Source organism: Eleutherodactylus coqui, chromosome 9, assembly GCF_035609145.1.
Source record: "Eleutherodactylus coqui strain aEleCoq1 chromosome 9, aEleCoq1.hap1, whole genome shotgun sequence".
Lineage (NCBI taxonomy): Eukaryota > Metazoa > Chordata > Amphibia > Anura > Eleutherodactylidae > Eleutherodactylus > Eleutherodactylus coqui.
In genome coordinates, this window is record NC_089845.1 from 89,216,989 (window position 1) to 89,241,583 (window position 24,595).

General features: G+C 43.1%; 1 protein-coding gene across 1 annotated transcript in view; it reads left to right on the plus strand.

The window, feature by feature from the left end:
* Positions 1-24,595, plus strand: part of TTC39C (tetratricopeptide repeat domain 39C) — a 95,241-nt gene that overhangs the window by 50,131 nt on the left and 20,515 nt on the right. The window contains exons 3-7 of the mRNA XM_066578036.1: positions 3,929-4,054; positions 7,008-7,122; positions 11,771-12,125; positions 14,715-14,883; positions 23,768-23,861. Coding sequence (XP_066434133.1) covers positions 3,929-4,054; positions 7,008-7,122; positions 11,771-12,125; positions 14,715-14,883; positions 23,768-23,861 — 859 coding nt within the window. The remainder of the gene's footprint in view (positions 1-3,928; positions 4,055-7,007; positions 7,123-11,770; positions 12,126-14,714; positions 14,884-23,767; positions 23,862-24,595) is intronic.

Genomic DNA, 24,595 nt, shown 5'->3' on the forward strand with positions numbered 1-24,595 from the left:
TGTGCACTCGGGGAAAGAATTATGCAAAGCTGCCGTTTGTTTAAAGCTAAACATTTGGGGATTTGCATCAATAGTGATATTTGAATTGCTGAGTTTTTGGCCGATGGTAATATGCTGGTAAATGAAACCTTGTATACGAGGCAGTCCTAGTTATAAATCACATCTATATTTAGGCCGTAGATGAACGAGCCAGCTTGTCCCCGTTGCAGGTTATATGTATTGTGCAGGGTTACAAGCGTCCATTCATTCAATGCTGAGCTTTTATCAGTCAGTGACCCCGGCGCTGTCAGCGACAGATAAGTGATGCATAGCTACCGTACATTTCCCCATGGACATACCACGGATGGCAGGATAATATGTATCCTTCTGTTGTAAGTATATAAACCACATTGCAGCCATAGACTATGGTGTGAAATGGGATTCTGTATCAGTATGTTAACTACATATGGCTATAGACCATATCCAATATCTGACCGTCTAGCTCTATCCAGCTTACAGGGAGCCGGTCACGTCCGATAAGCACTATAAAGTAAGTTATGGTTCTTGTAGGAGAGAGATCACAGAATCTGAGGGTGTACTTGTCATACTTTTCTGGCTCCCTGTTTACTTGCTGTCACTCCTGGAGGTCAGGGCTCGGCCTGTGAGCATAGAATGGTAGAGTTGGAAGGGACCTCCAGGGTCATCGGGTCCAACCCCCTGCTCAATGCAGGAGTCACAAAATCATCCCAGACAGTTATTTGTCCAGCCTTTGTTTGAACACTTCCATTGAAGGAGAACTTCCCACCTCCTGTGGTAACCTGTTCCACTCATTGATCACCCTCACTGTCAAAGTGTTTTCTAACATCTAATCTGTGTCTCCTCCCCTTCAGTTACATCCCATTGCTTCTAGTCTTTCCTTGTGCAAATGAGAATAGGGCTGATCCCTCTGCACTGTGACAGCCCTTCAGATATTTGTAGACAGCTATTAAGTCTCATCTCAGCCTTCTTTTGCCTCTTTTCTTCAGTCAGTGTGTACACAGTCCCATAGAGAACAGTATGTGCGTGTGTACTGACTGAAGAATAGAGTAACTCTCGCAGACCAAGCGCCGACTTTCCAAGGTTGACAACGAGTGAACTGGGAGCCAAATAAGCATAAGTAATACTGACCCTTAAGAAGATGTGGTATCAACATCAGTGGCTCAGTGGCTTGTTTCTGAGTTGCACTGTTGGGGAGATACCCGGCTGTTCTGCCCCCATCACAACCCTCTATTTGCCTATTGTTGCTCCTGGGGACGACCTTCAGTAGTTCTTCTCTTGTCGGTGGAGCACGCACAGTGGTTTGCTCTGTGGCTGCTGGGTTAGTTCACTTTCTACTCCGCCTGTTCTCTCACGCATCCGCAGTTTTCCTGTCCCAGAACCTGGGTGAGCAGAAGTCATCCAAGCTTCCCTGCATTGTGACCAATGTCAGTGTATGGCTTTTGTCGTCTCTACTCCTGGCCTGTGAAACCCGAAAATGTCTATTCTATGTAGTTACTCATCCCAGGAGCAGTGACGGGCGTTTGGTGAAAACAGCTGAGTGATAGTGCCGCAACGTGGACAGACGGCTATACAGCTGAAAATGGCATATTGTCACAGGATGGCTAGCGGAGGGGCAGAACTTCTCGCCTATCTGCTTGGCCCGAGATGCCAACGATTCAAAAACAATTTTGAGCCTTGAAACGGATAATTTATTTATAAAACAAGGGAACAGTTACTGTAATCGCCCTGAATGTGTTCATCATCTCCTCTCCTGTGTGCGCTCCGTTGATGACCATAGAGCCAACTGATTTATGGGGGCATGACAATTTGAGGAGAGGACTGGCAAGATCCCTGGGCACAGTGTAGACCCAGTGTGCTGTTGGGAATTGTAGTTTTGCAGTGGTCACATGATATCGAACGAAAGACCGCCTATTAGGGAGAAGGTGCAAACAAACTAATGGGGTCATGAAGACTAGGAAGGGGGAGGTAAGAAAGGTCTCCTCAGTGTCTGGCTGCTTACTTATATTGACTGTGAGGTTACAAAAAGTTTGCAATGGGAATCAGAAGCGTATAATGCTGCACTTTGTTACTATGTGAACAACTTTTGATGAATTAACGGGCTTGTTCATGTGTAAACTTTTTTTAAATGGCTGCAACTGTGCTACAACAATAAAATCAGAAGTACTCGCCCCTTAGTTCCCCTGGCAATGTAGCACTGCAGCCCCCACAGTCCTCCCAGTCGGTAGTAAAAATGGCTACTATCTGACCACTGCAGCCTGTCAGGCCACAGCAGTTACATGCCATTCTCCTGGCATCACAGCTCATGTGCCGGAAGCCATGATGCCAGGAGAATGGCATACGATAGCTGTAATCGGTATTAGTGTATCTTGACGCCACCAGGAATTCCTGGTGGAGCCAATATTGACCAGGGGGTGACGCCCCCTGATGCTGATTGGCTGCAGTGTATCTTGGCCTGCAGGTGCTGCAAGGCCACAAAAGAGTGATATGAAAGGTATAGAGCGGCCGGCGGCTGTGCTGCACCCATGCACCCCTAGGACCAAGTGCCTTAACCGTAGCCATTCATAAACAGAGCGGGAGTACTGCAGATGCTGCAGCGCTGATTCGCCATGGGAATGAATAGGCGAGTATGGCTGCATTTATTTTGCCCTATTTCGGGCCATTTTTAAAAAGTCGGCCTAAACATGGGCAACCCTTTTAATTGCGCAAAATATGAACTGTATGGTTAGATTTGCGTTGGGGGTATAGATATATGCGTGTATGATCTAAAGGGGTTTTCTAGCACTAAACGGTGGATGACCTTTACCTAAAGATAGGTCATGAGTAGCTAATTGATGAGGATTCACCACTCGGGGATCTCGGCTAATCGGCTGTCTGAAGAGACTATGGCAGCCATGTGTGATGGGTCCAGTTCTCTGGCATGCAGCGTCACATGGCCGGAGAGCAGTTCAGTCCCGTCCCATACAAATGAACAAGATAGAACTGCTATATCGGGCACAGACGCTATACAAGGTACGGCGCTGTGCTCACCTGAGCATCGCTGTCATTTCAATCAGCTGATCGGTGGAGATCCCGAATCATAGATCCCTACTGATGAACTATTAGTTTAGTCATGGAAAGCCCCATTTGAGCTTTGAATGAGCTTGTGCTGTGAGGGGTGACGTGCGGGCACTTCTGGATGAGTGGCACACTAAACTGCTGTGACTGCACAGCTCAGCTCTGACCTTGGTCGGCTCTGCTTAGTTCTGTGGCTAAAGATAGTTCCAGGACTTTGCATCTTCCAGGCTGCGCTGAATGCCCGGAGCAAGTGTCCGACCGCAGAGCCGGCTCTCCGTATGTCTCTGCAAGGAGGGCAGAAAGAAGCAGCATGCTGGCACTATATAACATGATCATATAAAGTAATCTCTGCTTGTTAGTCTAAAGGATTAGTATGTGCCAAGTGCTAATACTCAACCTGACGTATTGTGGGAACTCAAATGCAGCCCCTGTCTACATTATATTCAGCCAGATCACTGGGCGGGTGGGTAGGTACACATACACTGTCCTAACAAAAGCTACTGGACACCTGAGCTAGAATCAAAAATGGTATTTATTTACTCATTTTAATACTTAGTGGGTCTTCCTTTTGGCCTTAATGACATTGGATATTCTCCATGGCTTACTTTCTACTAGCATGTGATACCCGCTGAAGTGTATTTCCCTTCATTCTTCCTGCAAATGTCTGTAAAGTTATCTAGATGGTCACCATGCGGGCCGGATAAACCCGGCTGCTACAATTTGCACTACTAAGATTCCCTGCAAGCGGTTGGCTTTCAGTGCCTCAGATTTGAGAGGAATACATATTTTAAGGGTATTACATTTCTGAATATGTAATGTATAATGTGATGTTGGAATGTGACCTCTTCTTGTACAGAATGCCATGATGACGTTCGAAGAGGAAAAAATGCAAATCGCTTGCGATGACTTGAAAATCACCGAAAAGCTGTGTGAGAACGATGAGGGAGTAATAGAGACCATCAAAAATAAGATCAAGAAGAATGTAAGTATGGGTTACGTGGCGTAACGGAGAACGTGGACAACTTGTACAAGTCATATACACTCCAGATCAATGCATGTGGCCAGAATGATTAATCTGAATGGAGCGGACTAGTTACAGTTGTCTGGCCTGGAGCTAGGATGGTTTGGGGCTGGGAAGAATGATCACAATTTGCACTTTGAAAGCAGCATATTCTATGTATAGATAGTCAAGTGCAGGGGGCAACAGGTAATCATGGCATCCCATAGTATCTCTACTCTGTAGCAGCAGATGAGCTCAGAAAGTGAAAAGCTGATCATTATTTTGCTGTCCATTCTGTAACGTGTCTTTTAGTAATGCAGACATAATACACACTGATGTCACATCAGGAGAATTCATACAGTGATGTCACAGCTTTGAGATCATGTTAACCTAGTGGTGTCAGAGCACAGAGATCATGTACATAGTGATCTCACAGTACATTAATAAGGCATATAACGTCACAGTACGGGGCCGATATATGCCTAACCACGTCACAATCACAACTAATGGCAGAACATGATCCAAACCAGGTGATATAAAACACAATCATAGGTCCATTATATGAAAAGAAATGTAGCGGATGTAATACAACCAGTATAAAAAACAAAACAATGAAAATGTATACAATAGATAATCATAGAAAAGCGATCTCATTATGCAGAAGACGTGGACACCACCTGTCTAATAGAATTAGAAATCTGTGCATCAATGCTGCATGATATCAGTACAAACACCCAGCACTGCAGACCCAATACAGCAGTATAACGTGCAGAAATATGTGTCCCATATAATGTCAGTGATGGGATGGCGTCCTCCCTGACGAGCGGCTCAGCCCTTAATTGACCTTCATCGGGGGGATTGGTTATATGTCTAATTATGTCACAGTACATTAAAGAGACACTCTGGTAAGTTTTTTTCCATTCGTTATGTAACTCGTCCCCCAGTATATAGAAGTCGGCTAGTGTTTGCTTTGGTACAATAAAACTAATATAATATTTATACCACACTGTGAATTACATGAAAACAAAGGTGAAATAACTTTTTTCCGTTGCAAAAAAATTAAGTTAGTCAATACATTATATGCGCCTGCAATTGGTTCTGAAAAAACTAGAAATCTTCCCCCAAAATACAAGGAGTCCTACAGTTACATTGGCAACAAACGAAAGGATTAAATTAGTTACAGAATGTCACTAAGGGGATAAAAATGCACTTAAGGTGACGGAGTTCTGCATCCAATACATTTATGCAGAATAAGTTGTCGTTATACAAATAAAGATTATTATTTACTCGTGATATAAATTCAAAATCTACAATAAAAAGGGACATTTTTGGGAGTTTGTTTTCTTTTCAATTTTAAAGTGACGGTTAAGCTACATAGATAATTCCATTTATTGGTTCCACTTAACGACCTCTAATGGCTGCTTTCACAGTTCCGTTTTCCTGCTCTGTTCAGGAAGCAGGAAAGGGGAATCCCCTGCCTGAACGGATCCTCCCTTTGACGGAACCGAATAGATTCCATTATCTTTAATGGGGTCCATTCTGTTTCCGCTCAGCCGTCGGGCATTTTACCAGAAGAGAAACCGTTGCGTGCAGCGCTATTTCTTCCAGTCTTTTGTGCCGGATTGCGACGGAACCTCAGAGCAGACGTGAACCCGGCCTTATGTGTCTAATGTATCTGTTCTGAGCAGAGAGTTACTGTATTTTTCGCCTTATAAGACGCACCGGTCTATAAGACGCACCCTTGTTTTAGAGCGGGAAAATAGGGGGGAAAAAATCAGTACTCACCTCCCCCGGCGTTCTGCGGCGCTGCTGCAGGCTGTTGCTCCCTCCTGGTCCTCGGCAGAACATTGCTTTCTGGACGCAGGGCTTGAAATCCCCACCTCCAGAAAGCTAATACTGTGATTGGCTGAAGGCGCACGTGTGTTAGCCAATCACAGCCATTCAATGATGTCATTGAATGGCTGTGATTGGCTGACGGCGTGTGTTAGTGAATCACAGTATTAGCTTTCTGGAGGAGGGGATTTCAAGCCCTTCGTCCAAAAAGCAATGCTCTGCCGGGGACCAGGAGGAAGCGACAGCCTGCAGCAGCGCCGCAGAATGCTGGGGGAGGTGAGTACTGATTTATCTTTTTTTGACAGGAGGAGAGAAATCTTCTAACTGATCACACATTTGTTCACGCGATCCCGAAGTTAACGCGCAATCGCGCCAAATAAATCGCGTCCGCGCGTTAAATTCACGATCGCGCTAAAAATGGCGATCGGAACGAATTTTTGCCACATTCGCTTTATAAGACGCAGGAACCCCCCCCCCCCCCCCCCGCCCGCTTTGGAGGCGGAAAAAGTGCGTCTTATAAAGCGAAAAATACGGTAATACAAATACCGATAAACTTTTTCATCATATCTCATACATTACGCAGTAATTCCACATTCTGTTTCGCTGGTGAACAGCAGCAAAGTTCCTTCAAGGCTCGGCCCATAATCTTCCATACTTTATATCAGGGTGTACAAAGATTAGAGGGGATTCCACAGCAATCCTAGGCCCAAATAGATTCCTCTCCCTTTGTAGAAGACGATGCTTTGCTAATACTCTGATGCTTTTACACAGCGTAGCTCTAGGTATGTTCACACTGTCCACAGGATGGGAAACTAACATGGAGACTCCCTCTATAGCTGCTGCAGCGCTGCTTTTATGGGCCCTTTGTGCCTCTGGTTACTCTTTAGTATCTGTGTTACATCAGTTCCTGTAGTCTAATTTCTCACAGTAATTAGCTTGTAAGATAACTGTTAATGATTTTCATATTCTATTCTGTTGACTTGTTATGACTTTACGTTTTTGAGCATTGTGACGTTTATTAAATCCCAAATAGTTGTTTTTTTTTCTGTATTTAACAGGTCATTCGCCATACGGCCTGCTTTAATGGTTTTCTCTTTAACAGGTTGACGTCAGGAAATCAGCCCAGTCTATGGTTGACCGCCTGCAGAGACAAATCATTATTGCAGACTGCCAGGTTTATTTAGCCGTGCTTTCTTTTGTTAAGCAGGAACTGTCAGGTGAGTCTCCAGATTAACAGAGATGTACTGGTTGAATTGTGCTGAGCGCTGGCAGCCGTATTAACGTGCTTTGTGAGTCAGTCCAATGTCTTCTAGCTAATGGTTCTACTGTCCTTGCCTATTGTGTAGGAAGGTATAGGCAGGAATTGCCATATTAAAAGCTTATGCACCTTTTCTCCCTCCCTTCAGTCAATAGTACCCTTCTGTATAGTGCCGTATGTAAAGCTTTACTTTTGTTTTATGTATTATTTACTTAGAGCAGTATATAAAATGCTATCTGCAGTAAGATACTAACTGCATTTTACAGCTCGTTCTCCTCTTTACCTCCTTGAAATCGGTAAAGGGGATTAGAAATGCATTTTCCGATCTGAATACAATTCTGTGGTGTCTAAGAGATCATCACTGGATCAGAAATCCATCATGTATTGGCTTTTAGGACCCCCAAAATATGGCCGTGAATGGGTGACATGCTTACAGAATTACCCATAGGTACCAATCACTTTGCTGCTTTGATTCTGTTTCCAAAATGAGCGCTGCAGTCCTATTGGTAATTATAGGTTCCCTCTGATGATTTGCATTAGGTTTTATCGATAACACTATTGGCCGTCTTCCAGAGGTTGGCCACCCACCAATCAAACATGAACATAACCTCCAGTGTTTAAACGGTCACTTACGGTTCAACAAACTTTTCATAAATCAGTATTACCAGCAAATATAAGAAACTTTGTATTCTTATTGGGGGAAAATGCTGCTTTCTCCACTCCTCATCAGTCACCACCTCTCCTCATCTCTATCTCCTGCAGTGATCATTTATTCTCCATTCATTACCAAAATTTATTTTGAGAAACCTGATGGATTATAAACTACATGCTGCCTTTGAAGTCTATGGATTGAGGAGGGTGGAGGGTGAGCGGCAAGGAGGCACTGCTCCTGAAGGCTCTAGTAAGTTTTCTATCTCGCCTCAGTGCTGCAGTCACATCTCCACTGCTCAGTATTGCTGCTTAGTGTCTTCAATGCTGCTGCTTCTGAGGTTCTGCAACAGAGAGATAAAGGAACTTCTCTGTGTGCTGTGTGGGAGTCATCATAACTAATCTCCACCCTCTCGGTCCTGGAAAAATTGGCAATTAAAGATGTAGCCTGGAGAGAGGAAAACTAGGGGGAAAAAATGCAGGCCAGAAATCATTATGGCCAGAAATAGTGGTGTTCCGCAGAAAAAATTTCCCCCAAACACAGGTATGCTTTAAATCCTGGAGAACCCCTTAAAAATTGCACCTACTATGAGTAAATGAAGAAATTATGTGAAATATAACCCTTTCCAATCCACTGTCTGACGTCTGAAAACATTTTCATTGAAGGCTGACAGCTCCGATGTTGGAAGACGTCCGGCAGGGTATTCTTACTGTAGATTACTGGCCGCTGTGTTGTCGGGGGCCTCTCCGGCTTGTCCCATACCGCAGTCCTGGATCTAGCCAGCAGATGGCGCCATTTTATAATGGCAGAAAAATAAAGCCCCCTAGGAAACCCTGAATGCAAAATTTGATTGCAAAGGGTTAAAATGCAAAGATACTTGATTAGAATCTCATACAAGTCTTATTACATGACTAGATGTGATCACAAATCTCAGCGTAGCCTAAATCACACTAATTAATTTTGCTGTCAGTTTTTCCCATAGGCTTCACTGTTACCTCGCTTTATGTAAGGCTGTTTTCTGCTATTGGACAGGTTTAAAAAGTACAGAGTTGTACTGTATCACAAATAACTTGGGGAAGATGCAGTAACCAAGAATGCTAACCCTATCTGACACCTACAGCGAGGCGCACAGAATCCACATGGGCCACAATCAAGAAAAATATTTAGCAAATCTCTTCTTTTTAATTTTTAATCAGTTAGAGGCAGCTGTGTTGTGGTGTTTGCTACTAGGAGATTATTATCTACATAAATACAATGGGCCTGCTTCAGCTGTAGTGCCTTATACAAAGGGGAGCAGTGGAGGCGGATGAATTAATCATGAGCGATGCACTTTACAGTATTATGACACAGGTACTGGACTGCTGAGGAGCCATTTAAATACTCCTGGAAGGAGTTGTCTTTTTGCTGCAAAACTCGTCCTGCCGTTACATCACAGCAGATATACAAATTATTAGAGTAGTGGCGTGATTAGATGAACGGTCTTGGCTCTAAGAGTGGTTCCACCCATGACGTATAAAAGGGCTTGTGTAGAGCTTGTTGACCACTAAATGCCTCTACAAAGCAATCAAAAGCTTTTTCCCAGTTGAGGCTGGACTCGTGCGGGGTGATCGTGATATTGGGTCGAGAAACTCTGCCTGATATTGCGCTCGCCAACGTGCATATTTCATACGTATGCAATGCATTTTTCATTCAAAAAATTCTGCGCATGACTTCTTCTCTGAAAGTGCGATCCTAAGGCGCGTTTCACGCATGTCGGAGGATTGCAAGTGTTTTCCATTGATTTCAATGGGCACCATTTACATTCCACTCGCATTCACAGCGTGCCGGTGCCATGTGATATCTTTTAAGGTCCCATTGAAAACGGTGGCCGAGGCGTTCCAAGGGAACGCCCGAAGATAGAACATGCTGTGATTTGTATCCTTGCAGCATCGCTGTGAGGGTAGAAAATTGATCATGTGAATAAGTCCATTCAACAGAATAGGGTTCACATTCTCTGAAGTGCTGAGCGGGGAGCGTTTGCACGCAGCAAGACGTCGGTGATCCAGCGATGATTTTTATGCTGATCGAAAGTGAGCGATAACAAAAACTAAACTAATGGCAAACAATGTTTTTGCATTTAGACGTAACCATTATCACGTCTTTTTGTTTGAACCAATTTTGCGCGCTAATCGTCCCTTGTATATGGCCCTTTACTATTAGCTGCAGCAGGATCTGCTTGTTTCTCGGCTTCTCTCTGACTCGCCACCTCCCCTCCCCATAGTGTCCTATGTGCAGCAACGAATCTGATTTGTCGATGAGCTGTTCCTCCAAGCCAGATGGAGTTAGCAGTTCTTTCAGTAAGTGAACAATTAGGAAGGAGAATGAGGAACGGAGCCTGAGAAGTGGCGAAAGTAGCATTTTTCTCGGATTAGGTATATACTTGTGCTATTAATTTATGCAAAGTTAGTGACCATATAAATCTGCTACTTTTAAGTTGCCAAATATTACCTGACGACTAAACTGTGTTCACATTACATAAATTGTTGCAAAAATTTAGCAACTACTTCCCTTACTTATTTCATAACAATATTGTAAACCAGAACAGCATTTAGGATACGGTATGACCGCATAGGATGGATTTTTCTCATGTAGAAAATCAGTATGCATTACAAGCGGATTTGTCACTGATTTTTCATGCCGATTTCACCTTGGTCTTTTCCCCTCAATTTTTTTAAAGTAGTGTGTGGGTAAGATTTCCTCAAATCTCATCCACTTGGCATATACAGTAAATCACACACACATCCACGTAGACCTGTAAAATGCAGTGTTCATGAATTCCTGGTAGTAACGGCACAACTGTAAATGAATCTAGATCAGAAAGGACAAAAATTATAATGTTACTTTGCAAAGGAATTCAGACAGCACATCAAAATGGAATCAAATATAGGTGCCCGTTATTTAAAATGGGCGAGAGCAAACCGCAAATATTTAGAGTGTAAACGGCATAGTAATGGCACCATGAAATATGCTAATAGTGAATATATGAAAAATGAAATGCTTTACTACTAAATGTCCCGTGGAGTTCTTGGCACACGCTGATCAAACTGTGAGGGCCCATCTGCCAGCGATAACTGTAAAGGTGTAAACAAAGAGGACCTGTCCGTTCTCATCACTCTGCCTTGTGCCGTTCCTTTGTTCTTCGTCATGGACTTTTCTGAATAAATTGTCAGTTGGGTGTTACCACACTGATCCTTCCATAGATTGGTCATTATCAGACTATGCAGACACGCTCCTCCAGCTGGAAATACCCTGTTGTCAATGTATTTTTTTCATGCGTTTTTGATCGCGCAGAAAACCTCAGCATGTCCTATTTTGGTGCTTATTACGGACCAATTACCCCATATTAAACATAATTGGCCATTGAAATCAAAAGGAGCATGCTTGTGTATTTTTTTTTGCTCACGCAAATACGTAGGGCGTGTGCAAAAGATGCAGTAAAATACACAGACTCTTGCAAAAACACAGCAGTTTATGTAGATGTAACCTGCAGAAAGCTGTGAACCCACGCTGCAGATACCCATGTGGTTTAGGCTGGCATCATGTTAGATTTTTTGTGAATCCAGCTCTGGTTCTGTCCTGGTTTCCATACACTCTGTAAAAAATTGCATGGGGACAGAAGTCAGGATGGTACCCGGACGGCATGATGGGGTAAATGTGCGAGGCGAAGACCTCTTTGGTCTCCGTTTCATGTAGTTTTGATCCCTCTTAGTTCTTTGCACTGGATATGAAAGCGGTTTCTCACATTCTCCCCTGCGGTGCCATCGAGGTTCCATCCTGGCTTGTGTCCCCACGCAGACAGAAATCGGGACGGAGCCAGTGTTGGATGTCACAGAAACGCCACGCAAAGCCAGCCTTACTAAGTAAATGATGTGCCTGGTTAAATTGTATTTTTCCTTTATTTTCTTTTGTTTTCCCTCAGCTTACATAAAAGGTGGCTGGATCCTGCGCAAAGCCTGGAAAATTTACAACAAATGTTATGTGGACATTAACTCCCTTCAGGAAATGTATCAGAAGAAGCTATCTCAGGAATCGTCTCCCTCTGATGCTGCTAATGATAATCACATTTCTGTTGAGGGTGTCACGGAGGAGGCTCTGAACAGACTGAAAGGTGCTGTGAGCTTTGGCTACGGACTTTTTCACCTTTGCATATCCATGGTGCCCCCAAACCTGCTCAAAATCATCAACTTGTTGGGGTTTCCAGGAGACCGTCTGCAGGGGCTATCTTCACTGGTGTATGCAAGTGAAAGTAAGGACATGAAGGCCCCTTTAGCTACGTGAGTAGCTATATTGCAACACTTTACTAGTTAATATAGTGTAAACCGTAAGTAACCTTTATGAAACGTGGGAAGAAGGTAATGATTGACATAAGGTAACATGGGACTACGGCTTCGGATTGTGAGAGTCTTTTACAGGTCTTCAGGTTTTCCTTGTCTGGCTGCTGATATATTCCAGTTTAGTAGTGTTCCAATATGTACCTAACTTTAGTATTTTTTGTGTGTTTGTTTATAAAATGGTTGGAAATCCCAGGGGCAAGAAGTCTATTGGAGAAAAATGTCACAAGTGTAGTTTACGTATATGACTGACTTTTGTTAAATACGTGTGTGTGAGAGAGAATCCAGAACCCATGCTCCTAAGATCCACCATAGTAGTGTACATTGCAGTAATTGAGATCCTTATTAAAAACTATTTCTGGTTGTTACACGCTGTCCCCAAGCCTCCCTCTTCCTACATCGATCAAACTGAACTATCGTACCAGTCCATACACTTTTTATGTTTCAGTTAGTTTTAGGCTTTATTCACAAGACCATATATATATATACCGCTATTTAGCCGCGTCAAAAAATTGTGACCATCTGAAGCATTGGATTCCAATGTATTCATTCAGATGAACATAAAAAAAAATCGCGCTAGAAAAAAATGATACCGTTTTCCAGTCACCAATTTTATACGCCTCATCAAAAGATAGGTCTTGCCCTATCTTTTGCTGAGATACGCAGGAAGCTTCCGTAGACTTCAACAGAAGCAGAAAAAAAGGGAAGGGGTTTAGCTGCGCCCAACACTGGACTAGAAGATAGCTGGCTCTATTTAAGCATAAGAAGTCATTCCGAGGATTTCTGCTGATCGATGGATTTCCGCACTATAGCATTTTTTTTATTTATTTTTTTTGGATGCGCAACAGCCGCCCGTGTGAATGGCAGAAAATACACGGCTAACATTCGAGACTGATCACAGCAATTCTTCCCTCATGCGATTTCATGGCACATATGAATGACCTTAAAAACACATAAGGCTGCATTCCCACAAACGTATATCGGCTCTGTTTTCACGCCGAGCCGATATACTGTGTCCTCATCTGGAGGGGGGGAGGATGGAAGAGCCAGGAGCAGGAACTGAGCTCCCGCCCCCTCTCTGCCTCCTCTCCGCCCCTCTGCACTATTTGCAATGAAAGGAGGTGGGATGGGGCGGGGCTAAGTGCCGCGAATTAGCCCCGCCCCTGTTCAGCCTCTTCCCATTGCAAATAGTGCAGAGGGGCGGAGAGGAGGCAAAGAGGGGGCGGGAGCTCAGTTCCTGCTCCTGGCTCTTCCATCCCCCTTCCCCCCTGAAGATGAGGACGACGTATATCAGCTCGGCGTGAAAACCGAGCCGATATACGCTCGTGGGAATGCAGCCTAAGGGCGTGTGAAAGAGGCCTTATTCTGGAGAGTTAAGGTTTTCTGTACAGTCATTTAATTGCCTCCTGTTTTCCGCATGTGGAAAGACCTACAGTTGCAATCAAAATTATTCCCCCCCCCCCTCCATTGCAAATAATTGCAATAATATTTGCCAAATTTACAAACTTTCAACTGTTTTTAGAGTTATTTTTCTACAAACAAGAATGTAAATGGCCCAAGACAACTAATTTAACAAGTCTATCCAAATTCAACACAAAATGCCACTTTTAATGACTACTTCAGTCTAAGAATTTATTCACCCCCCCCCCCCCCCCCCCGAACAGAATCCCTCATGACAGCTCACATTTGGAAGCACACCTGATGCAACTAATCAAAGCCTTCATTAGTTGCATCGGGGGTGTTTGAGATAAAACGCATCAAATACCTGAACTCGCCAGGAGCTTGTTGACTGTGACTTATGCTTGCATGTTAGAAATACGGCTAGGTCAAGAGACTAGTGCAGAAAAAATAAGAGATCATTGCCTTGCACAAACAAGAAAAAGGATACAAAAGACTAGAGATACAGTTGGAAGCGATTAGTTTGTAAGTTCAAAGATTGCTTTTTCTTGCAGTTGAACCAGTGCAACATTTTTCAAAACTGTATGACCTGATTATACACAAAACAAGGCAAGCTTCACATCCCACAGCACAAATTGAAGTTTTCAAAACCAGCCAGATTCCTCATCCAAGATCCCACAACTGAATCGGACCCTGTGCCGGCCGGTGACCATCCACCCCCCCCGTCCCCTCCTCTCCCTACGTATTTGCGCATAAATTGAATGGCCCTTCTTGCGGGGTTTTCTGAACGTGTAAATATGCACCGATTCCATGTACAAAAAATTGCAATCAGGGCTAAAATACGTAGGGAATAGGCCAGTTTCAGTCCGTTAATACACTGCATATTCCTGGACCAAAATGCGCTTATGTGCATGTGAATAGTTTAGCTAAGATCAGATGGCTACGACTAACGTGGTGGTGGTATAACGTACTCCCGTTTTATAGGAGCAGCGGCTGACATGCACATCGTTGCCTAGGACTCATGTCCGATGTCGCGGAAATTTTTGCACTTGTTTTCACATCCTCATTTTCAGTGTCGCCTATTTTGCTTATCTTTATAACTACGGCATGCTGATCTTTTCCCTTTCTCTCCAGGCTATCCTTGTTGTGGTACCACACGGTAGTCCGCCCTTTTTTTGCACTAGATGGAAGTGATAATCAAGCAGGACTAAAGGAGGCAAAAGAGATTCTTCACAAGAAAGAAGCAGCATATCCAAACTCATCGCTATTCATGTTCTTTAAAGGAAGAGTCCAACGACTTGAGGTATTTCTTCCCCTTCTAAGCTTTCTTATAAGTTACCATCACAGATATTTCAGGAATATCCTATATCTATGCTGCTGGCCACGTTATTTCTGATTATTGATCAGTATTTGCACACACGTCTCATACTTTGTGTAACACATAAAGCAGTACTGGGGTGTTGATACAGTCACACAGCACGTGTCGTGCGACTTAAAGGGAATGCATCACTTCCATATTTTTTTGCTTCAGCTAGATACTGATACATACTGCTTTTATTCTACTCTCGTTTAATGTTCTGTTTATAGATCCTGCCTGAGATACTGTTGACTGCATTTAGACATATATATATTACAGAAGTCACAAGGACCATGGGATACTGTAGTCTAAACTCTGGACATGACTCGTTGACTTCTATGGAAGAGTATAGTGGGCATGCTCTGTGAGCTTGCAGTAGCCAATATAGAGGGAGAGGATGAGGGGAGCTATGAGCATCACCTGTTTATGAATAGTGCACCCCGTGTTTTATATTTATATAATATATACTGTGTTTCCCCAAAAATAGGACCCTTATATTAAAAGAGGCACTGCGTCTTAATATTTACCTAGCAGACGGCCTCTCGCAGTCTTATGTGTAGTCCTCAGCGCTGAGAGAGCATTGTCTTCCTGGTAATGGACTTGAATACCCTGCCTCCAGCAAGAGATTGCTGTGATTTGCTGAAGCGGTGCTCATTGAACCAATCGGAAACACCCCCTACCCCCCAAAAATCAGGGTTGGCCTTATTATTGGGGTAGGACTTATTTTCATGGAAACAGGGTGGTGGGTGTATGTGTTTTATCTTTCATTGCAGTTCTACCTATGATTGTAATGAAATGTCTGTTGATAAGGAATCCCTGCAGAAAAAGAGATGTCAGCTGATTGATGGCTTGGTAGTTAGTGTGAGAACTGCAGGATTTCAAGATCTCTTTAAGGCTGACTACCCACTACAGTTTTTTTTTCACTGCGAAATTTGCTGCGTTTTTTTTTCCAGCAGGGGTCTATGGGACATGTAACTTTAATATCCGATTTTGCGGTAAATTGCGATTTTGCGCGATTGCGATTTTAACATTACAAGTCCCATAGACCCCTGCAGAAAAAAAACGCTGCGAATTTCGCAGTGAAAAAAAAACTGTAGTGGGTAGTCACCCTAAAACTGAGTAAGGTCCCATTTGCACACAGCAGACCCGGATTCCGCATGTGAAATCCGACTCTGCCAACAGCAGCGCCCGTGTATACCTGTTCATTTTCATCTGTGCTGCGAATGGTCTGCACGGCGAGTCGTTGGACAAGCGCAGTACAGATTTTTTATTTTTTTTGAAAGTCTTGCTTTTCCCAGTGATTGCGGAAGGGTCGCAGATCGGACGGCTTTCATTGACTTCAACGGAAGCTGCCAGTATTCGAATCCACACAAAAATGGAGCATGCTGCGATTTTTTTTCCTCTGCTTGCGGAACAGCAATTGGTATCCGCAAATGTGTAGGAAGAATCGATTTCCCACGGCATGCTCTGGGTGCTATTTGCTGCGGATCTGCATTGCAGACGCCCGCCGCAGATTCCGCTGCAAATATCTGTCCGTGGGCAGGAGCCCTTCATGATATAGAAAATGTAAAAAAAACATCCCTAAAATACTTACAAAATAAGTTTAACATAAAAGTATGATTTAAACATGAGGTCATTTTCTGATGACACATTCACTGTCGGCTGCTCTTAACATCGATTGAGTCAGATACGTTGCTGCAAAGAAACACTGGTAAGATCTGCACTAATTGGGAACGGGCACTTCACTTACATTCAGAAAGGTTTATTCTAGTCTAAGACTTCACGTTGTTATTTTGACACTGATCGTAGGTGGATAAGAACACTTGAAGTACATTTTGTGCCCTAGACTTTTACTGTAATTCATGTTCAGTCCTTAATGCCATTAGTCATACTGTATACTTCAGAGCAGCAAGAAGAGGACATGACTGGCAGCATAACCATTCATGTGAATCCTTGGTATATGGGGCCTAGTGATATCACAATCGTGCTTTCATGTAGGATGTTTCATGGACTATACCTATTTACAGTATGTACATACATGCATGTGTATAGCTTAGTGTCAGTACTCGTCTACAGAGAAGATAAGAGAAGGACATAGTACATGAAGAATGAAGCTACAAAATCTAAAATAGATTTCTTTGTCCTATTGCTTACATAGCAGGTGATTCTCCATCTTCTATTTATCAGGGCAAATCTTTACTTCTCTCATTTGCTTTTGTATTACATATTGATTTTTATCAATTTAATAGTTTGTGTCCCTCAAGATAACTAGTACCAGGAATGTCCTGAGGCCAGTTATAGAAACCACTGAGTTAAAAACCTGGCTAGCCTGCTACGTGTGACACATGCACTTGTGTGGAACTCCATCCACCATGCGGATGTGGGTTGGTGGTGATTGCCCCTCCTTGGGTCCACCTAGCTAGATGATCAACTTCCTCAATGCGGCAGCACCTTGTGGACCTACATGCATCCCCCTCCTCCTGGCTCTATCTCCTCCCTTCTGATGTTTCGAGGTGCCGCTTTGAGCACCCCCACAGCACAATTGCTTAGTTCTACTACTGTATTTATGTTATGAGCTTGGTTCTAGACCTGCATTTATGTCCTGGAGAAAGAATGAAACCGAAAGACCTGAGCTGATTGCTGCAACCCTTGATAGATGACAGTAGAGGCCTGGAAGTAAAACCTGACTCTTCTTTATTGAACATAAAACCAGCATAGTACACGTTTCGGGGGACCCAGTCCCTTCTTCAGAATACTGGATAGAATGCTAATCACAACATAGAGTAAAGTCAATGTAGAAAGAAATCAAAAAATACATTAAAAGAAAACAAAACAGTATGAAACAATTAATGGGGGGTGCAAAACAATTGGACGTATGGTAAATATATAAATACAAGAAATAGTTTAAATCGGCACATGATTGATAATTCTACAAGGATGGAGGCTAGTGAAATCTGATATACCTTATGGCACAAAATCAGAGGCAGATTAGAAAAGTCCAAACAAAATTATTTAAATGGAAATGATTCATAACTAATAAAATAACCTAAAAAGTGGAGAATTGAATCTGTCAGGTAAGTAAGGTTAGTAAGGTTATGTGTCAATCAATACAACATAAATAATAAAAAACACAGTCCCATAAATAGATGGCAGTGGAAGAAGATGTTCGCTATTAAATATCATAAAAAGAATATACCAATAACTATGAAAGCTAATGGCTCACGGTGCTGTAATTAGATGGGGACATAAATAAGAAAAGCGATGTGTAATGATGATCCTGATTATATGTTACACTCGGAGGAAGTATTTTGTGACTAATTGAATGGATGGATAATTCATGATGACCTAATGCATTAATTCATAATGATACGAATAAGACATGGGGACAGAATAAAAGTTGGTATAAATTGGCGGTGTAATATGCAAAGAAAAGACAGCTGAAGGATGGCAATGTATAGGTAAATAAACCAAACTGGTGGCCGAGCACAGAAATAGGTAAAAATGTCTAATTCAAAAATATAATTGTAGTGGAATACAGTACCTTTATAATGAGGTGGATGAAAAAGGGGATGTACATTGAAAATTCAATGCAAAAGGACTACCGGGTAGACTGAATGCAGATGCGGGGGAGAATTCCTGGACGCATGTGGGGCCTGAATGCGTTCAGATGGAGAGGATGTGGCAGGTAACTAATGCCAGGAGGGATATTTAAAGAGTGGCATGAATCTGTAGGACACATGCACTCCTCTCGCAGGCCCACCGGAGGAAGCGAACACATGACGTTACAGGTTGGGATATCTCTTCTTAGGACACATGCACTCCTCTCGCAGGCCCACCAGGGGAAGCGAACACCTGACGTTACAGGTTGGGATATCTCTTCTTAGGACACATGCACTCCTCTCGCAGGCCCATTGGGGGAAGCGAACACATGACGTTACAGGTTGGGATATCTCTTCTTAGGACACATGCACTCCTCTCGCGGGCCCACCGGGGGAAGCGAACACATGACGTTACAGGTTGGGATATCTCTTCTTAGGACACATGCACTCCTCTCACAGGCCCACCGGGGGAAGTGAACACATGACGTTACAGGTTGGGATATCTCTTCTTAGGACACATGCACTCCTCTCACAGGCCCACCGGGGGAAGTGAACACATGACGTTACAGGTTGGGATATCTCTTCTTAGAACACATGCACTCCTTTTGTGGACCCACTTGGGAAAGCGAATATATGATGGTACAGGTTGGGATTTTCCTTCTTAGGACACATGCACTCCTTTTGTGGACCCACCGGTAGAAGCGAATACATGATGTTACAGGTTGGGATTTTCCTTCTTAGGACACATGCACTCATTTCATGGACCCACCCAGGGAAAGCGAACACATGACAATACAGGTTAGGATATCCCTTCTTAGGACACATGCGCACTGTAACGAGGGGATTCCAGTTGTAGAATAGTGAAAGGAAGATACATCACATGCGCTGATGGTGAACAAAAGCTCAGAGTGGGCGGTAGGAAAGATGCACATACAGATCTAACAGGATGGCAAGGGAAGGATGGACAAACTTCAAAGCTGAAAGGTGTGACAGGGATGGGGGGGAAAAAACAGTACTGGAGCATAGATAAAGGAACAGATAAACTAAGATGGGGGTAATAAATAAATGGAAAATGGAAGTGAAATATATAATAAAATATAATGAAATGCAATGAAATAAAGCATTAGGTGCAGGTGAGCTATGGGAGGGGTATGTACGTGTGTTATAATGAATATAAAAAAGGAATAAAGTTAACTCAAAAATCCAGTATATTTCCCGTCGTTTTAAGATGTCAACCCTGTCTTTCACATTAGGCGGTACCTGCCGTAATATTAGTCATTAAAATCACAATTCTGCATAGCTGCTCCATATTTTGCGCTGTGCTTGAGAAACCCATTATTAGTATTAGTTCTGTGTTTATTAATTCAAGTGTGTAGACATTGGGTGGTTCTGCTAATGTATTGTAATCCACACGAACATTCAAGGAAATAGGACAAAATTGGAAGTAGAGTTGATAAAAATTAATCTGATAAATCTCACTTTGTAGCATTGCTTTTGAAAGGAACTATTTTGTTTTTAATGTTAAAACAGCATTTGTATTTTCTCTTACTGCATTTGAAACCACCAACCTACCTGAAGGAGGTAAACTGTGATAGAGCTTTTGCTCTTAAGTTTACTTGGAGCCAAATGCTTTTTACGTTACGAGCCCTACTAAATGTGATTTTTGGTTGGCGGCTACCATAAGGGCTGGTGCTGCTGCCTTTTTTTGTTTTCTGTTCCTGTTGGGATTGGGGTGGGGATTTACTTGGAGCTTAGACATAGAAAAGCCTAAGATGATAGGATCGTCTATCCCTCACCTGAAGTTCTGACTAGTCTAGTTGATCTAACCTAGGATCATTTCAAGCAATTTATAACCGTACTAGATCCAGTCTATAGGATTTAAGCTGTTTTTGATCTATTATTATATCAAATCCAACTCAAGATTGATTCTGGGACTTTGTATCCTAGAGTTGCACAGACCTTAAAGGGGTTGTCCCGTGACAAAACATAAAAATTTTAAAGTAGCCCATTCCCCCTGTCGCCGCCCCCCCCCCCATAAAACAGCACTTTAAAGCGGTTTTTAAACCGCTTCCTACTCACCGATGTGAAGAATTATCAACTTATAAAATTCTTCTCTCTAAGATGGCGCCTATGAAGTCCCATGGTGCACCGCGGTAATTTTCCCACAGTGCAATGCGCTTCCAGGAGCCCTTCATGCGTGCTCCCGAGACGCCTGTCACGTGATCAGGTGACTGACGTCATCGGTGGAGGCGTGCAATTTTAATGAATGAAACGCCATTGGCTGGTCGGCAGAACGCATCACAGCGGGAGGTGGAGTCTGCGGGAGAATTAAGCAAACAGCTGTTTCTCCCTTCTTTTAAACCACACTGCGGTAGTGCCCGGGGCCCAGTGGTAGGCCACCATCAATACAGCAGGGGACCCCGATTGTAAGTCCGGGACAAAGACAGTCCCCCTAGCGCCCACAGCACCCCCGACCCCCCCACTTACCCAGGCGGCTGCACGGCTTTGCTTGTGTTCGTCCCGGCTGGCTGGCTGCTGTTCGTCCCGGCTGGCTGCTGGTCCCGGATGGCTTGCGGCTGGCTGCTGGTCCCGGATGGCTTGCGGCTGGCTGCTGGTCCCGGATGGCTGGCTGCTGGTCCCGGCTGGCTGCTGCTGGTCCGGGGTGATCGGCTTGACTGTGCCTTCACCACTATTTATGGGAGGCCGGGAGCTGAATGGCCGCCGCAGCGCGCTCCCGTGAAGTGATAGCTCGCCTGCGCATGCGCAGACGAGCTGTATCGCACGGGCACGCTGGAGCGGCTCGTTCACAGTGGGAAACTACAGACTGCGCAAGTGCGTCTAAAAAGGACTGAAGAGGGAGAAATTAGACGGCTCCATGGCGACGGGGATGCCAAGACAGCGCGAGGACGGCAGACAAGTGAGTATATAACTTCTGTATGGCACATATTTCATGCATGATGTATATTATAAAGTGCATGTATATGGCCATACAGAAGTGTTTAACTTAACTTGTCATCGTGGGACAACCCCTTTAATCTTGGTTCTTGATGATGCTACATTACAAGTAGCGGAAACGCGTCGAACCTTCGAATTTGACCTTTTCCAAATCCTATAAAGCTGTATTCTCTGGAGTATTCACTCCTTGTAAAGTTCCTAGCTTCGAATCAGACCTAACCATCAAGCCGCCTACAAATCCTCCTGCTATATAGAGGATTGGTATCGGTCTGGTTTGGAACTAAAAGGTGGATACTAATAGATCTACTTTTGGGAACGCCTATTTTTTGATAGGGCTGGCCATATAACTACATCCAGACTATGGAATTATTTTGTATATCTGGTACTTCCTCTATATAAATCTGGCTACTTTCAAAGAGAAACTTGAATTAACATTCAGTTCTCATCTCCTGTCTAATTCCCCATACACGGGTTGGGGACTTTAGTTAAGGAGGATTTTTGTTTCGTTTGTTTTATCTCGTGTGTCCCACCTAAGACTTGCTTGACAAGCCTTTTTTAATATTTATTTATTAAAAGTTATGTTTTAGAGAAAAATTGAACCCTTACAGTGAAATTTATCTTAGTCATCCAGGTGTTCCTCCTGGTTCTGTGAAAGATCTTTCCCCCTTCATGGCTCAGTGTCAGATCTAAATAGTCAATAGATTCCCTGGAGTTGTTGCGTGTGAATCTTAGACACCAGTCGTTCTGATGTAGAGATGTCCTAAAGGCCTCAAATTCTTCAGACTTACCTTCCCATATAAAGATTCTTTAATCAATAGAGCACTTATCCAGTTTGATTTCCTCTGACCACTGATGTTGGGATAATGTGTCTTTTCTCGAATTCACCAACCTTCAAGTACGTAAAACTAGGTGTGAATGTTGTGCCCATCGCAGTCCCCTCTACCTGTTGGAATAACTGCGAGTCAAAAGAAAAGAAAATGTTTTTTAGAAGGAACTCCATGTCTTCAATAAGGTGGAAGGTGCGCTCCCTGGAGTGGTTTGGAAGGAAGAAGGGCATGTAGCCTCAGTAGTGGGTGGCTTGATAAGTGGAAACCTTCCCAATAGGAACCATACTGTTGGTCTTTTCCATTTATATAATAAGTGTCTGTGTCTGTCTTGACATAGAACTTGACATAGAACTTGACTTCCCAGGTTGGTAATCTTTTCATTCTCTGTCCAGTGTTTTTTTTGGTTTTTTTTATGCAACATTTCCTTTTCAACATCCTTGTTTTGAAGAATTCTGTCACAGCTGGCAAATTCAGACTGTTCCTTGAACGTATTAATATAAACCTCAGCTATTTCAATCTGATCATTAGGAGCATTACAAGAGAATCCCGTTTCTTACAAAGCAGAGACAACAAAGCTTCACTAGTATTATGTAAAATAGAATCACAAAGCATCGTCATTTTGCAATGTGGGGGGTAATTTCAGCCTTAAACCTCTTGGAATGATATCTTTATCCAAAGAAGTATCCAAAATTTGTAGTCCAAACAGTGATGGGCTGCTTTGAATAGGTTCTCCAGATCCAGCAATAATTTGAAGAGTATTTTCACTTGAGCAGAACCTTGGTTGAAGTTCTGTAGACAAATTGGTTGATCAGTCTCTTTGTTGCAACCTATTGGTGCAATAGTCCATTTTTCTTCACAATGGATTTAGTCAAGCGTGAATGGAGTGCTTAGACACGTCTTTTGTATTTATGTACTGACCTTGGTCCTGGTATTGTATCTATGTACTGAGGTTGGTTCTGGTGCTTTATTTATGTTATGAGCTTGGTTCTGGTAAAGCATTTATTCACTGACCTGTTCTGGTGTGGGCATGCTGCTACCTTGCTGCTTTCTGCACAAGTAGAGTACAAGCAGGCTGCCTATCAGCCCAATATAGACTATATATTTTTTTCTCATGACTGGAAGTACCACAATGAGGTCTGCTTAGGGTGCCATCTAACCTAGGGCCAGCATTGGCCGAACCTGGTACATTAATGGGGAAGCCACAGAAGATAGCTGACAGCTGAAGTAAACTTTACTCCCTGTTGTATTAAAATATTTCACCACATGATGCGTTTTGTGACCTCATGGTGAAACTTTGATACTGCATAGACTAAATTACTTGTTACGTGATGTGCTGTGTATTCACTTCTTTCCTTATGAAATATGGATAGCTAATCCTGCGCATTACTGCTGTAGAACTAGACTTATTAACATGTTCTAAATATTTTTAATTTCATGCTTCTTTTGCAGTGTCAAATAAACAGTGCCTTGACCTCCTTCCACACCGCTCTAGAGCTTGCAACCGAGCAGCGAGAGATACAGCATGTTTGCTTGTATGAGATCGGTAAGTGTTAAATGTCTTGTCTATTCAGCAAAAATATACACCAACATTAGAATCAACATTGGTATAAAAACTGCACATAAAACCATTACATGTAGCATCCTATCTAATGTTAAATACTGTTGTATAAAAAAGAAAAAAAGGATTATGGAGGTGATGCCTTGTGTTGGGGATCCGTATCCTGTCAGCAGTCAGTACATGTGAGCAGGTCTTGCAGCTCCTTACATTACAGGGATAAGTTCCTTTTTGTGTGTCAGAGGGTAATGCACTCCTGATTATAAAGTTCCTCAAGTTAGGAGGCTGCCTGTAACACAGAAGCGGAGGGTCCAGGAATATGGTTTTCAGACGGTCATCCTTCTGTAGGGTATGGTGGAGTTTTCTTGCGGTTTTCCTTAGTACCTCTAGTTGCGGATTGTAGGTCACTACTAGAGGCACATGATTGTTCCTTTCCTTCTCCTTGTATTGGAGTAGTTGATTTCTGGGTATCTTGGTGGCTCTGGTGATTTGGTCATCAATTGAGGTGGGATGGTAGCCCTGATTTATAAATGTCCTTTTAAGATGGTACAAATGTTCCTCTGTCTGTTGGGTTGGAGCAGATGCAGTTATACCTGATGGCCTGGCTGTAGACAATGGACTTTTTGATGTGTTTAGGATGGAAACTGTCCCATCTGAGGTATGTAGGTCGATCAATCGGTTTTCGGTACAGGGATGTCTGTATTGAGTTGTTTAAAATCTTT